Raw genomic sequence first — 17,231 nt, forward strand, 5'->3', positions numbered from 1 at the left:
CTTTCTTTCTTTTTTTTAACAGAAAAATACTAAACAGATTTAAATAATCCTGATCAGGAGGTGAGGAAAGGAAGTCTTATTAACGAACCAAGTTTTATGCTTGCACCAATGAAAAGAAATTATGTTCTTGAATTTATTTCCCCAAGCAAGTTAAATTCTCTAACAGCTTTGATTTTGTAAATACCGTCAACCAAAGTAGCAAAATACAAGTAGCTGCAACACATAAAATTATTCTTCAGTAGAAATGCTTTCATAATTGAATCCAGAGGCTTAAAGTCATTATTTACTAAAAAAAACATACTCTAAGCCACAATTTTTCTTCCAATTACACTTTAACAAAGGAAGAAAAGTAGAAAAAAAAAGAAATTGGTCCTAATACATTTTTTTTTAAAATAAGTGCTACTCATGCCCAAGTTAGTTAGCAATTCACTGAGGTTAGTCTGCATACTTAAACAATCGATTGCACAGCATTTCCTGGCATCTAACCAATGGAAACGTAACTTCTGATGGCAAAAAAAAAAAAGCACTAGGTTTAATTGATTACACAGACTGATAACCAGTACGACTTTTCCTTCTTCCAATCATATAGGAGATAAAGACAACAATTATAAGGAAGCCCAAGGCCACACCCACTGCAACGGGAATAAGAAAGTTGAGGTCAGAGTCAGCAGAACATTCTTCAGCTGTTAGAAAAGAACAGACAGAGAGCAAGGAAATTAGTAAGGAAGGCAATTAGGCAGAAACGACCCAACAAGAAACAAGCATTTTGAAAGCGACATAGATTAGTCTTTAATAGCATTACCTGTATGTCCCTATTTTCTGGGTATCCACCCAAATATTTCTAAGGAAACGATCCTACGATATCTCCCATTATTACTTCATCTCAAATCACACCTAATTTCCTCAGTACAAAAGCATAAGGTAAGGGACGAACAAGAAAAGATTTGTGCTCGCCTAATATGGGAAGATTTTATGTTTAATTGTCTAACGGCACCGAGGAAAAGAGCAATCGTCTACACTTAACACCCCGCCCGCATGTTTCCCACTCCCTTTCTCCCTTGTCACAACTATCATCAACATAGAAATAATTCTGTATCAGTAATAAAATTTAAGTTAAAAAGGACTTAAGATCAAGAAAATGCAGTATAATCCCTCCCCCCCCAGGCATTAGGTAGTTGTCAGGTTACACGGGATTATTTGTAGCTAAGTAGTGGCCGAGGACAACAGAATCCAATGCATCGTAGTCCATTCCGGGACTACCAGGAAGGCAGTCTGTACGTAGACTTTGAGCTTCGGACTCAGAACCCACTTTGAATCTTGACTACTTCTGTAACTAGCTGAAGGACCTGGGTCAAGTTATTTACACCGGGCCTCATGTTCCTCATCTGTAAAAGGGGGATACTCATGCCTGTACTTCAGGTATTTGAGGATTAAACACAATTCTACTTCTAAAGCATCTGATACACATCGGGTGGTCAACATGTGTTCATTCCCTTCTCCTTTCCTGCCATGTCTGTGATCCCATCCAAAGGTTAGGTTTTGAAGTAGCCAATAGAGATCAAAAGCCAATATTCAGTACTTTCAAAAAACACCTAAAGCTGACATCACGTGTTATTGAAAGTAGTTAGTACAGAATCTCAAGGTGCCCCCTTCTGAGCTCATCATTTCATGTTTAAACTAATTATACTAGTTAGGGATTAGATTTCCTTGGGACAACTGTTACCGAAATGCTAATAATGGTGTTGCTGCCTACTGGATATGTAACCTCAGTGAAGTCACTCCCCTTTCTGTGAAATTATAGGGTTAGAGTCAATAATCTTTAATGTCCTTTCCCATATAAGCCTAACGCGATTAACAAGATGTGATATTTGGTGTGATTTATGATTGGGTGATAACTTGCACTTTTTCCTCTCATTTTATCTTTTTTTTCCCCTTGCATTTTTGTCATTCATTAAAAACACAACATAAAACAAAACAAAATCAATTGCTAAGGTTCCGAGTACATGAATTTCAGTAATGACCGTAGCCTTTATTGGAAGGATTCAGCATATTTCACTGAAAGCCTTCAGAGACAGACAGATAGCTGGGAACCAAGATACTGTCATCAGTGAGTTACAAAAATTCTGAACAAGCCAATATATACACAGAATGAATTAATAAAATAATCACTTCAATATGAACATCTCCTCCAGTCCATTGATTAAGCTTCCTTCTTATTTGTCTATACATTCCGTACCTGAGCTGCACTTAGGACAAGAAGTATGCTTCAACAGGGGCTGATTATCTAGCTCATTTTCATGCCAACAGCTTCTCTCTACCCCCATCCATGCTCTGCCCCACGGGGGCCTTCTTGAAGAAGCAAGAGCCTAGCTGCTACGCTTCACTGCCTCCCTTCTGAGATTGCTGGTAGCTTACACTTCATAAGCACCAGTCTGATGACAACACTAAATAGATTTTAATGCTCTAGAGACCAACGAGATGAGGTAGAGAAACACAACACAATCTGTCCTAATTAGTTCATAGAATATTTCTATCTTTCAATGCTAATCAGGCATCCAAAGAAGAGAAAAACACAAGAAAAAAAAGGCAAGTGGTTAAATGTGCTTGAATCTTCGCAGTCTCTATCGCTGAAAAAGAAACAATTTTTCGAAAACTCTAATTCTGAAGCCAGTTTAAGTTCTGTTGGGGCCTCTTGGGGCTGTTTTTTACCTAGGGAAAAAGCACAAGCCTGACATACTGACTTCATCCTTAAATCAAACTCAAAGAAAACAGCAAAAGTCACATAACCTAAAAAATGTTGACGGTCCTGAGGACATTTCAACTGAAAACCAAGTTTGAGTGTATCTGATGGGCGTTTATGTCACATCGATATTTATTTAATGAACTATATGCAAAAGTACTGTGATGAGCTTAAACCCGGATAGTTCTTATACATTAAAACAGAACACTGGTAGTGAAACAATATTTATTAATTCCATTAAGAGATAACTACATATTTTATTTTTATAATGGCCATGTTATAAGTTTAAGGGATCTTAGGTTAGGATCAAAATTTGGCCGAGGCCTCTTAGGATAGACCTTAACGCACTGCACACCGATGTGTTTTTAACCAGTTTGTCTTCAGGACCAGTGAATACAGTATTTAATTTTCAGCTGAGAAAAGGGAACAGTTTTTATTCATAGAGACTTATCTCAAAGTGCTGGGACTGATTTAAGAATTAAAGTTTCAACATATCAATCTTAAAGAGCAACGTGTTTCAAAATGGAGAGGCAAGAAAATCTCATGTGCGTGTATTTTTATATCATCAATGAGACTGCAGGTTCTAAAATTGCTCATATCCAGCATGATGGCGCTTGAGACCAATAAAGTAAGCCAGCAACACTAGAATAAGTACTCCTGCCAAGGCTGCTCCCACCGCAATGGGCACAAGGAAGTTGTCGTCATCTGCACTGCAGTCTTGAGCTAGACGTGGAGAAAGGACAATTGAGAACAGAAACAATGACACAATTTCAAAGCCGCAAATGTTAACACACATCCTTGCCTCTGACACCAGGTCACCAGGCATTGGCATTCCTTACCAGCGAATGAGACATTCCACAGAAGTGATCCTCCAAGGAACCAAATCATACCGTTTTAGGTACCCTCACCCCCCACCCCTGCAAAATACAGTCATTTTGGATGAAAGACAGATTATCAACCGATCACCTACTTCCCAGATTTCTTAAACAGAAGATAAGGGATAAATATAATCAATCTTTCCTTGATCAGACTGTGGGCTTTCAGGGGCAAACTGTTCGCGGCACAGTGCCCCGGAACACCGCCGCTTGTGAAATATTAGTGAAATGTACCGAACGAACGACGACACAAAGCAGACATACGAACCCCACGCAAGGCACTCTGGGGTCCTTCAGTGGAAAAGAGAGAGAAGCTGGCCCTGATGGCATGACTGCGCGTGTCTAATGTGAGTCAGACAAGAAAACCAGTGGTTATAATTTTGAAAGGTGCTGTCATGGGGCAGGCAACGCGCCAAGTGTCACGGAAGTGTTTCAGAGACACACTCAACTCAGCCTTGTTACACAAGACATACTTGGAAAGAGGTGACACTGGAGCTGAGTCGTTAAGGATGAGCAGGAATTAACCATGCAGGCCATGGGGGAAGGGCATTCCAGGTACAGGAAACAGCACAGACAAAACTACCCGGAGGGCCACGGAACCCGGCACTTCAGGGGAAATGCGGGCCGGCTGGCAGAGCTGGGGGGGATCGAGAGGTACTCGGGGCTGGGAGAGGCAGGACAAGGGTACCAGGACCAGCTCACAGAGGCACTGTAGGCTCTAGGCACTTCCGCCTTACACTGATGGAAGGACGAAGAGCATGGTGGGATTTCAGGCAGAATATTTGTAGAAGTCACGCCAACCGGAGGAGACCGGAAGTAAGGAGGTACCTCTACTGCTAGAGGCCAGAGGACCAGTAATATGGTCCTGACCTGGGTGAATGAAGCGCAGATGCAGAAAGGGACAGACTAGAGAGCCAACTAGAAGGCAGAACTGGCCGGGTGGATACTGGGGGCGTGATAGGAGGTAATAAAATGGCTTCCAATTCCCCACTTGAGTGATTATGTAGATACTGGTGCCATTCACCCTGATAGGGAATACAGGAGGGAGAATGTATGCATTCCGTTTTGTTTGTAGTTGTGGGGGAGGGAGGGGTGGGGAGGGATATGCAGAAGAGGGAGACGTTCAGTTTTGGATCTTCTGGGTTTCAGATGCCTGTGTCCCTCCTAACCAAGTGGCTGATGAACCTAAGTGGTCATAAAAACCAGGGACACGTTTGTTTCTCAACAAGGGCAAACAGAATCTGAAAAGGATCAGAGACACAACCCTTGGGAACACTCATATCTGAGGAACAAAGGAGCAAGACAAAGAAAAGGCAAGTAGACAATGGTGCCACAGAAGCCACGGAAGGAAACGGTTTCGATTAGCATGGGAGAGGGGTGAGAACTATTAGAGAAGCCTGTTGGCTGCGAGGCAATTCGCTGCAGGTTTAGGAGCAAATGGAAAGTGATCGGTTAGGAGATCAAGAACTTGGGGTGGGGAACATCCGGGGGTCATCCCGAGAAGTTCAGAAGACAGGGCATGAGGGAGGGAGTCAGAAGGCGAATAGCGGCAAGGAAGGGTATCTTCGGGTGGAAGAGACTTAAATGTGTTTGTAGAATGAGGGCCAGAGCCACGAACAATGGACTGAAGCCAACGGTACGAGGTCTCCCAGGAGGTAGGCGAAATGGGATTCCAGAAGCCCGGACCAGGAGAAGCAAAGCCAGGGAGAACGGAGCAGAGGAAGGGATGGTGCCTGCAGACGGAGGTCCATCTGCAGAAGGCAGGCAGCTGGGATGGCAGCTGGGATGTTGAACGACCATTTCTGTGCCCCATGTCCTTGCCTCTTACTGCCCTAGTTCTCCTCCTAGCTCGCAATCTACCAGGGATGGATAAATCAGATAATTACGCTTATTAGAATTGTGTTGAAGTAAGAATGAACAGGCCACCAGGCAATTCTGACTGTGCCCGCATTTAAGAAATGTGCTAGGCTTTTGCTAGCCTCTGGGGCAGTAACTGGGAACAAGATGCAATCCTGGGGTTTATGGACTTTATGGTATCGGCTTTGACTGCCAGCTCAATGAGCTTTTTTACTTGCTTCTTGGTTCCGTTAGAAATCCAGATAGCTGAGATTGCCACATGTGACTTGGGAATACTTGGTGTAGAGAGTACCCAGTTAGCTGACTCCTCCCCTTCAATTTCCCAAATTACCACCCGGCATATAAACTATCAGGTGACACGAACCATAAAGTATTATGCCTTGGATTTAATATAACTTGGTTTTTAAAAAATTCATTAGTAGATTAATTTCTTATTCTGGCAACGGATTCACAGTCCTCTCTCTCCCAAATTGGGTATTTGACCTAGTACTGAAACGACTTTCATAAATACTGCCAATAAGGCTTTCATGTAAGACAAATATTCCCAGAGTAGATCAAAAAGGCAATTCCACTAATACAAAGATCTTTCTAGATGCTGTCACTTACTTAAAATGCTCTCAATTAGTATGAAGTATTAATTTATAATAACTATTGATTTTATGAATTCAACCTTTAAAAATTCTTTAGGTAACGGAAAGACATTTTGGAAAACAGTAATTTTAATAGGATTACATCCTGAAGAAAAGAAAATCTCATTTTGTAAATCATTTCCACCTGATTTATTTGCATAATGTACACTGGAAACCATACTGAAAATATCTGGGGGGGGAAGGAACAGTGTGTATGTGGAAGAACTTAATGATTAATTACAGAAGCAGTGAAGATTTTTAAAGATAAAAAGTTGCGTGGCCACTGAAATGTCAATGTAAAGTTTCATGTGGATCAAAAATACCGTTAACCCTCATGGTTCTGTTAGCTCAGAAATTCTTCAGATACAAGTTTTAGTGTGAGTTGGAAAGTTGAAATATACATTTGTAATAAAATATAAAACTCATCTTAAATACCAATTGTGTCAAAATCCCTTTGGAAGAATCAGCATTAAGAATCATATTCTTGGGGCGCCTGGGTGGCACAGCGGTTGAGCGTCTGCCTTCGGCTCAGGGCGTGATCCTGGCGTTATGAGATCGAGCCCCACGTCAGGCTCCTCAGCTATGAGCCTGCTTCTTCCTCTCCCACTCCCCCTGCTTGTGTTCCCTCTCTCGCTGGCTGTCTCTATCTCTGTCAAATAAATAAATAAAATCTTTAAAAAAAAAATCATATTCTTATGTGACACCCTATTATATACCTTTTAGATCTACAAACTGTTTGAAGTCTATCACATGAACCTGAAGATACTTGAAGCTACTCAATATTACCCAAACATTGTCTCTACTAGTTTCAAAAACAAGATATGGTAATTACTGATGCAGAAAGTTACCAGAGTAAAAGAGATGGGTGCGAGAGAGACAGATGAGCCCAAGACAATGTAATCTTATCTACTTAAAGAAATAAGGATGAAATGCTATAATCTTAAAAATATCTGAGTCTTACAAGAATTCCTCCTGAAACGTGCAAGAAACTTCAAACGGTGTATTTTACACTGTGTATAAAGTATGTTCTTGATTATAACTAGTAGCTTCTTACCAGATTCCTTCTAAAAATACTCACATTTTCATTGAAATGGAAACTATCACTCACAGAAATTAAGAGGAACAGGATTTTAAAGCCCTCGGCCCTCAGATAGAGAAACTGAGACCCCAGAAGTTAAGTGGCTTGGCCAAAGTCACATGGCAGCTAGTCTCAAGAGTTGGGAGTTGTGATGATTAACTGGCAGTCACTAGCTTAACGTGGGGTAATCCAGATGAAAGTTACTAGCAAGGTTGCCAAGTTTTTGTGTGTGCGAAGCTATGGGAAAATTGGAAGGTTCGAGTATTTTAGGATGATCTGAGAGACTGACTGCACACAATAGCTATGTATACACACATACGTACCAGCCTCAATTCAGAGGGGTCGCCAAAAGTGAACGAAGAGATACTCTCAAGCTTTTCCTATGAAATGCATATTCCAGATCACTGGTTCCCTGACTGGCTCCATACCAGATCCCACTGGGGAGCTTTTACACCCACACACGCACACGTGCACACACACGCAGGCACATGCGTGCACGCACACACAGGCCCAGACCTGCTAAGTGAAATCCTCCAGGATGGAGCCTGGCATGTGAATTTTTCTAACAAGCTTCCCAGGTGATTATTCTGTCGCCAGCCCAGCAGCAGTACAGACCTATCTATGTATGGGACCACTCTTCCAGATGGTAATACACAGAATATTCTAGAAATAATTTAGTTCCACTTCTAAGCTTTTCGAAAGTTCTCCCTTTGGGAAGAAATTGTCATTATGTAGCATACAGAATTTTTACTTTAACCAACAGGAAAAAATGTGAGCAAATTTCCTTAAGAAATAAAAGAATCTTTATTGTTTGTTTTAGAAGCAGTATGTTGAGCAAATGGACAGGCAAATATCTAAAGAGCAACACCATACATCGACTAGTGGTTTAAACATTTGAGGGAAAAAAAACATGAGAAGTATTTACATGGACCAGTTTCTTTATACAAATACTAAAACATGAAAAACACCCAGAACCAAATAGCAATGTTAGACCATCAAGGTGTAAACCCAGTAAAACGAACAAAACTATAAACGGTACAAAGAACATGTGGCTATAGGAAATAATAGTGTAAATAGAGAATATAAACTGGCCCATGTAAAATACAAAAATATTCAATGGAGTCAGATTTTTCTATAAAACAGTGCTGATTAGAGGTATTTTAATATGAATCCGGTATATAATCTAAGTGTAAAAACTTTTAGAAACGTTAACAGCATTAAGCTAGTGCCGCCCACTTGCGCTTCCAATTTTTATTTTCAAAAAAAAAAAAAAAAGCTGCTTTGTTTCGACTCATGAGAACTAACGTCCATTTTCTTATAAGCATTATCCATTCATCAATCCTACACTAGAACATTATTTAAGTAAAAAATAAGTTTTAAAAATCAGATTTATATTTAGTCCTCAAAAAGTGCCTTAAGCTGGCAATGCAGCTCAATGTAGCTCTAAGGGAAGGGCGGGTGAGGAATCGGATTTTGAGCCAGTAAGAATTTCAGGCTACTCTAAGCAGAGAGCAAATTTCAGTGGGAGGAAATATTTACCACTCCAATAGAACTCGAAAGATACTTAGAGACACACACATGCTAACATGCGACTGCCTGTGTGTGTGAGGTGTGTAGAGATAGACTACCCAATTAATTCAACATCAGTAATGTCTGGAACCCAGATGTCCCATTCTCTAGTGACGATGGGGGCACATCATCTCCCATCCCCAAAACACAAGAATCTTCCATATGCAGCTGCATATTACAACTCTTTAATATTTACTCAGCCATTCCAATACCAAAAAAAAAAAAGAGAGAGAGAGAGAGAGCGACCTCCTGGAAGCAGCAAGAAATACTTGATGTGTTAACTATCAAGCTGAAATGTTTTGCTTTCTCCTATAAACATTAGGTGCTGCACGGTAAATGGACAATTGGTGCATTTCCCCAGAGCACAAAACCGAACACGAAGCACATGAATTAATAATGATTCTACCATAATGAACAATAATAACGTTAAGTTTTGATTAGCACAGAACCATTTGAATGTGAAAGCCAAATTAGTAAGTGTTGTAAATACCAATGCAAGCTGGAAACAAAGAACAACCTTTTAATGGACTAAGAGAAGACCAAGACTTTTGGGTTAGGTGCAAGTTACTTGCTAAGCGTAAGTGCGCTTCTTTATCTGGGTTTAGGACATTCTGGCATTTCTTCTTTAAGAAAGAGAAAAGGAAAGGAGAGAAAAGTAAGAGAAAGGAAAGGAAAGAAAAAGAAAAAAAACACAAGAAAAGAACATAACACACTACCGCCAACAAGGATACTGCAAAGCTAAAGAGAAAGAAACTACATTCATTCTAGCAGTGTATGTGGAGGCCAATTTATAGGTACAAACGACTAATGCCTCAAATTGGCACGGCCTAGCAATGATCTCTAAAGCGCCTAGAAAATGGACTGAAATGCCCAGTTGGAATAGTCTTGTGTCTTGCCATTTTAAAGACTGAAAAATCCAGTTGTTGTTTTTTTTTAAAAAGGATTAAACAAGATTAACACCTATTCCAAAATGTATACAGCTTTTATACCTTTTGTCATTACAGCCAAGTTAAATACAAGTATATTCAAAAGGCATTAGAAAAGCATTCATTGCTACGAACATAATACTAGACTCTGTTCAAATCTACCGGCATCTCTCTCATAGGTCAAATATGCAGCAGTGCCAAAGTAGCTAAGTTAACCTGCAAACAAAATCACAAAAAAATACCAAAGGAGCAAGTACAAATCCACTGTAGGGTGCAGTCTCAATTTGACTACATGCAGGAAAAAAAACTCTTTTTGAAAACTGTTTTTCCTAAACTGTGTATTTCTAGTCAGAATACATAAAGCGAAAACACTGAAATACTAATTCAAGATAACAGAAATAGAACCAATGATCCAGGTGATTTTACACATGCTTTTTGCCGTAGAAATAACAGTTTTAAATTCCATGGTTGGGGAAACCAAAATCATGTGACTAATTTGTAGTTTATAGTTTTTAGGGTGTTTTTATTTATTAAGTTTGAAAGCCCCCACACCATCCATTCTAAAATCAGAACTGCAACTAGATATACCTGAAATTGAACAGTATTGCATGTTGGGACTTGTACTTGCTTTATTATTTTGTAACAGAGATCACATATCGATTAGTATTACAGAGTCTGATATCCGGCATAGCTTTTTCTTCTGCCAATTAGGTAAGCAATCACTATAACGATAATCAAGCCTGAAAGACCAGCACCAACTATAATTGGTATTAGAATGGTGTCATCATCCAGCGAACACTCCTGGGCTGTAGGTGAGAAAAAGTGTGTGACAAATAATGAGTATAATCAAAAATGAATGTCCAAAAGTAAAAGATGTTGATTCAAAAGTCAGAAATGCTCTTACAAGATCAACTTTAAGTAATTAAGGCAGGTATATTTTAATGATAAAACTACAGAAAATTATGGATTGTTCTAGAATTAAAATCCTAAAACTTTTCTTTTGTGTATGTATATTCGTATGTATGAATACATACATACTCATTTGTATCTATGAGTAAACACACACATATGTGTATGTGTTTCATATTCCAAGTCCTTTCCAAAATAGAGGAGTGAAGAGGGGCACCTGGGTGGGGCTCAGTTGGTTAAGCATCTAACTCCTGGTTTTGGCTCGGGTTATGATCTCAGGGTCCTGAGATCGAGCCCTGCATCAGGCTCCATGCTCAGCAGAGTCTGCTTGAGATTCTCTCCCTCTCCCTCCACTCCACCCCCAGCTTATGTGCAAGCACTCGTAAATAAATAAATAAACAGAAAGATAGATAGATAGATAAATAAAATCTTTTTTAAAAAAAAAAAGACCGAGACCGAGATAGCAACAGAGAGCACGAGCTGAGGAGGAGAGGGAGAAGCAGGCTCCCGGCTGCACAGGGAGCCCAATCTGGGACTCAATCCCAGGATCATGACCTGAGCTGAAGGCAGATACTTAACCAACTGAGCTACCTAGGTGCCCCAATAAATAAATAAATAAAATATTAAAAAAAAAAAAAAAAAGAAAAGAAATGAAGAGAGCTAATTCTAACCCATCTCTACATAGCCGGATCAGCCTCTTAGTGCTAAAGTGATATCTTTTGGGAAACTGAGAACAGATCAGAAAGGTTTAATCATGGGTTTAGAACCATGCTGGCTCTGGAATCTTTCAGAGCTGAGAGCAAACTATAGCCTGGAGGCCAAACCTGGCCCAAGAGCTAAAAATGGCTTTTCCACATTTTTAAATGGCCAAAAAAACCCCAAAAAACAAAAGAAGAAATTTTGTGACACATGAGCGTTATATGAAATTCAAACCTCCGTATCCATAAATAAAGTTCTATTGGAACCCAGCCACACTCATTTATTGATTGCCTATGGCTGTTTTCGTGCTACGACAGGAGAGCTAATAGTGGTGACAGAGCCCATGTGGTCTCCAAACCCAAAACACTGTCCGTGCCTGACAAACAAACTGCACAGCCCCCGACCTAGAGCATATGATCTTCGTGGCTACAGAAGTCAAGAAACTGGGACCTCTTACTGATTTGCGTGTGTTTACTACACGAATTAATCTGGCCAGGGCTGGCAGCCCACAGGGGGCTAGCTTTTCTATTTCCAGACAGTGGTCTGATCCAGTAAAATCCACTCAACATCTTTGACCTGACTGCAAGTCTACTTCCTCCTCCCGCATAGTCAAGTCTTATCAGTGCGTTGTATCTACAGGTACCCAAGGTCATGGACAGATTACATGCTCATTACCAGTATTAAATATTACGTATTCCTTTGGGCACCATTTTTAATTCGACATATATAAAAACTGAAGTTTCAAATTCGAGATAAAGAATGCAGCTCATCGCGATTACAGCTGACTAGATAAACAGACTCAAGCTGGTATCACGCTGCAAAGGATTTTCAATTCTAATTACAAATCTGGACCTAAAACTCGGGTAATGGAGGGGAGCTAGATAAAGACTCAAAAATAAAACTATGAAAGGATCAGACTAATTGTACATAAGCAAAACTGACGAAGGGAAAAAAGAATTCTTGAGAAAAATTTCTAAGTGTAATTAACCTCTCTAGTCACGAGAATGGTAGGGGGAAGGTCCCAACTTATTCTGGCCTAACCAAGTCAGGCTGGCGATCCAGTGCCACTGTGAAGATCCTGGCGGCTCACGGCGTGCTCGCTTTTAAATGCAGCTGCCACATTTCCTTCTAAACCCCAGAATTAATCATTAAAAAGGATGTGCATGGTTTGAATAGCTCTGCTCGGCAGAGCTGTGATCCACAAACCCCCAATTTTAAGTAATCAGTTTAAAAGGACAAGTCAATTAAGGAATTTTATGGACTTTTTTGGGCCTACGTGCATATTTTAATCTTGTAATGCCAAATGCACCTTTCAGATTTGTAGAAACACACTGCCATGAGCCCTCCACAAAAGGTTTCCTTAAAAATCTGATAAATACCATCACGAGCCCTCAGCGGATCCTCCAAAAAGCCTCGTGCACACTAGCATATGCTTTTAAAACACTCCAGATCACTTCGGCTGGCCAAAACACTGTCCCTGCTATTTGAAGCTTGGCCTAACCGTACTCCTCTGTCTTAATAAAATAAGACCAAACTGCTTTTATCTGTGTATGAAAATATTTCCAACGAGAAGATGGCCCCAAGAGAAACAGATCCCAGATGCTCAAACCTGCCATCCTTCCCACAAACTAAAACCTAGCGGGGAGTGTCTATGCCTTAAGTAAAGCTCACTGAAAGCTTCCAACGGTTTTAAGAACGTGGTTGCAAAGGGTTTCAGATCCACACACACAAAAATCTACTTTGAGCAAAATGATGGGCCAAATAACGGAGTTCGCAGAACTTGCTCAAGGCTATGCGGACTCTCCAACAGTCACAAGAGGTGAATTCGTATCTCTCTATTTCAGTGCTTAAATTTCCATGAGCCAAAGGAAAAGCCAACTATTAGTCAACGTAAGAACATAAATTATTGATAAAACTTGCTCGGTTCTTACCTGTAGAATATTTTCCTTCCATCACATTGAAAGGCTGAACCCTTAGCTCAAAGGTATTTATCTGAAATGCTCCAGACACGGAAACAGTCTGCTCTTTGTTGCACATATAAGAACTTCCCAGGGGGGCATCCCAGTAGCTCAGATTGTTATTTGCAATGCTGAAAGCTTTAAAGAAAACAAACATGTTAAGAACTTTTTTTGTTTTTAAGTAGGCTCTACAACCAACGTGGGGCTCGAACTCTCAACCTGGAGATCAAGAGTCGCAAGTTCTACCGACTGAGCCAGCCAGGCGCCCCTGTTAGTAACTTCTTATTCTATCAATGTAAGAAATGGGACAGTCCTCAGAACTTTTCAGTGAAGTATAGGAGCCTGGGGTACAGGGTCTACCAAAAAAAGCAATTCTTAAGACCACTAGGTTTCCTATCTTTCTATAGATGTTTCTGTGGTCTAAAAATCAGTCACATCCTTAACTATTATCCACCCTATTCGAAAACGAGGGAGACTGAAAAGATAAAACACTATGGTTCTCAATGACTGATGTTTGGTTGTGGTCAAGGTACAATTTTCACATAGATTCTTCTGTTCCATTAAACAGAAGGCACTATTTGGTAACAAAACAACTATGGTTTCTATTCCGTCAGAGTAACCCACTCTCTTCCCCAAGGCCAATGCTTTGCTTACCAGAGCCATTAACCAAGTACATGCTGACATTCACTTCCTTCAGATAGAATCGGTTTTCATTTTTCTGTTAGAAAAAGAGCTTCCAGTTAATCAACACATCACAACTGTCCACAGGTACAGTTAATATCTACAGATGAAAAGCAATCTAATACTGTTATCCAGAAGATAAAACCATTGATTAGACCCGGACCAACAGAATAAACTGCAGCTAAGTAAGATGTGACAGAATCCTTTTTTCTTCTGCATTTTGTTTCCAATTTTTGGACCAAGGGCATAGTCACGTGGTTGCTTGACACTCAACCATTCATCCCTCATTTTACTCCTCCCGTCACTTGCTGAGCCCACGCCTTCTCTAGCCTGGATCATGACAGTCTCTCTCTCTCTCTCTCTCTCTCTTTTTTTAAAGATTTTATTTATTTGTTTGACAGAGAGACAGACAGCCAGCGAGAGACGAACACAAGCAGGGGGAGTGGGAGAGGAAGAAGCAGGCTCCCAGCGGAGCAGGAGCCCTATGCAGGGTTCGATCCCAGAACCCTGGGGCCATGCCCTGAGCCGAAGGCGGAGGCTTAACGACTGAGCCACCCAGGTGCCCCTGGATCATGACAGTCTCTTAGCTGGGCTCCCTCCCTGCCTGGCAGCCTCTCCAGCTGGGAGCTTTCCTTCACCACTATTATCTCTGTGAAGCACGCATCTGATGAGCCAGTCATTCTAATTATGTTAGTGCTTAGCATGTACAAGGCAACATATCTCAGTGCTCCAGGGAGCCAGCCAAATGAACCGGGCTTGGATCCTGCCCCCACCGTGTTTGCAATCTGCCAGCAAAGATAAGATAAATACATAAAGAAATAACCATATTGCAAAAAAGACAGAGATAAATTATAAAAATTAAAAGAAGATAGATGACTTCCAAGTAGGGGAGAAGCAAATCGATACAAGCTTAGGGATGCTCCATTTGAACTGGGCCGAATTCAATTAGGAAATAAGTAGGAAAGGGTATCCGGGAAGGCAAGTACATGAGTAAAGGTAGCCAGAAAATAAGCACCATCACAAGTACTTAGTACCAAGCGATGTTCTTAAAACTTCACATGTGAGGGCGCCTGGGTGGCTCAGTCGGCTAAGCGTCTCCCTTCGGCTCAGGTCACGATCCCAGGACCCTGGGATCGAGCCCTGCGTCAGGCTTTCTGCTCAGTGGGTAGTCTGCTTCTCCCTCTCCTTCTGCCTACTTCTCTCTCTCTGTCAAATAACTAAATAAAATCTTTAAAAAATTTTACATGTGAGGTGTCACCGAATAATTCTAACACCCCATTCTGGGATGGGGTGCTCAAAGTATGGCGATGTTAAGTGATTCTCCCCAAGGCTGTAGGGTTAGTGGTCAGTGAGGTGGGATCTGAACCCCGGAAGTCTGGCTGCAGAGCGACGCGCTGATAGCTACTGTGCTCTCCTACCTCACGGACCGCACCCTGCACAGGGCGACCTGAGAAGGGAAAGGAGGAGACATAAAGCCGGATATGCAGGTTCCTCTGCATGGCGGGGGGGGGGGGGGGGGGGGGGGGGGGGAAGAAGCAGAGGGGGAGAGACTTGAAATAACCTGCCGTGGAACTGAGAGGTTATCTTGTTGGCAAAACAGAACCGCTGAAGCTTTCTGAGGAGGAGCTGTGCTTCGGGAAGATTAAACCAATGCAGAAGAACACCGAGGGAGGAGAGGAAGAGGAAGGACTAGCTGGGAGGTAAGACATCATGCAGGCTGGACTCAGGGCAGAGGCAGAGAGGACAGATGCAGAGAAACGTCAGGAGGAAGCACAAAGAAGGACTTGACCACCTCATTACACCTCTCCTCGCCTGGCATTCAAGGCTCCCCTCAATTTGTCCCAACTACTTTCCCTGAACATGCCACGTGCCCCATTCTCCCAGCTGGTCTTGACTGTGTTCCTTTTTCCAGAAATAACCTGTACTTTTCTGCTTACTCCCCTTATCTCCATGTGTACAAACCTGACCCATCCTTGAAGGCCCAGCTCAACTGTCATCTCTTCCATTAAACCTTCCTGACTCTCCTCCGCCCAGAATTAACCACTGCCTCTTCTTTGCATTTTCTTCTGGTCGCTCACTCATCCCACCTGGAATGCACCTTCCACGGAGCTCTAACTGCCCACAGAATCTGGTTCAAAAGCCTTAGCACAGCATTCAAGGCCTTCCACAAAAATGGTCATTACTTGTGTATTTCTATCTTTACCACTAAACTGTGGGCTCTTTATTTTTTTTTAATTTTTATTTATTTATTTGACAGAGAGCATAAGCAGGGGGAGAAGGAGGCAGAAGGAGAAGGCAGCTCCCTGCTGAGCAAGGAACCAGACCTGGGGCTTGATCCCAGGACCCTGGGATTGTGACCTGAGCCGAAGGCAGACGCCCAACTGACTGAGCCACCCAGGTGCCCCTGGGCTCTTTATTAATACACGCCTTCTTCTTTGAATCCCACCATGGCATCCTGCACTCGACACACTCGAATTTAATAAATTCTTCTTAGAAGTGACAGGGTTGAAGATGGGCCCCAGTGAAGTCTGGTGATGTTACAGGTGTTTCCTAATTTTTTGAAGTGCCTAGAGCATGGTTAAAATGTCACTATTTAGGTTTTTTTATTTTATTTTTTAAAAGATTTTATGTATTTATTTGAGAGAGAGACAAAGATAGCAAGAGACAGCACTAGTGGGGAGGAGAGGGAGAAACAGACTCCCCACCGAGCAGGGAGCCAGATGTGGGGCTCGATCCCAGGATCCTGGGATCATAACCTGACCCGAAGACAGATGTTTAACCGACTGAGCTACCCAGGTGCCCCAAGATGTCACTGTTTTGAACTGCATTTAAAATAATCTGTTGGGGGCACCTGGGTGGCTCAGTCGGTTAAGCAGCTGCCTTCAGCTCAGGTCATGATCCCAGGGTCCTGGGATCGAGCCCCACATCGCATTGGGCTCCCTGCTCAGCGGGGAACTTGCTTCTCCCTCTCCCTCTGCCTGCCGCTCCCCCTGCTTGTGCTGTCAAATAAATTTTAAAAATCTTTAAAAAAATGGTCTATTGGGCAAATTAAATATTGTAATTATTAAATATTTCCCCAGAAAGGTCAGAAGAAACCATGTTTCTTTTAGGACCCGACCACAGCTAGAAAGACCAAACTCAATCACTCCAAAAGGAAGGAACCTAAAATATTACTTTCTTCATTCTTACTTATAGTATAATCCCTATGAGATAACTTTAAAAGAGAATATGTCCGGGGAGGCCTGCTCTTACCACACCGAAGAGGATGAGCCTGACCAGATGTTTTTAATACTAATCCTCTGGTCATATG

The 17,231-nt window shown here is 41.7% G+C and overlaps 1 protein-coding gene across 2 annotated transcripts in view; it reads right to left on the reverse strand.

The window, feature by feature from the left end:
- Nucleotides 1-2,004: 2,004 nt before the first annotated feature.
- Nucleotides 2,005-17,231, reverse strand: part of LAMP2 (lysosomal associated membrane protein 2) — a 33,734-nt gene continuing 18,507 nt past the window's right edge. The window contains exons 7-9 of one of the 2 annotated variants that reach the window (XM_026520510.4): nt 13,895-13,958; nt 13,214-13,378; nt 2,005-3,463 (exon numbers count right to left, since the gene is read on the reverse strand). In XM_026520510.4, coding sequence (XP_026376295.1) covers nt 3,324-3,463; nt 13,214-13,378; nt 13,895-13,958 — 369 coding nt within the window. In that variant the 3' untranslated portion in view covers nt 2,005-3,323. Of the gene's footprint in view, nt 3,464-7,959; nt 10,481-13,213; nt 13,379-13,894; nt 13,959-17,231 lie in introns of those variants that run through there. The other variant, XM_026520511.4, reaches the window with a different exon arrangement.

The sequence above is a fragment of the Ursus arctos genome, chromosome X (genome assembly GCF_023065955.2).
Source record: "Ursus arctos isolate Adak ecotype North America chromosome X, UrsArc2.0, whole genome shotgun sequence".
In the NCBI taxonomy this organism is placed as follows: Eukaryota; Metazoa; Chordata; class Mammalia; order Carnivora; family Ursidae; genus Ursus; species Ursus arctos.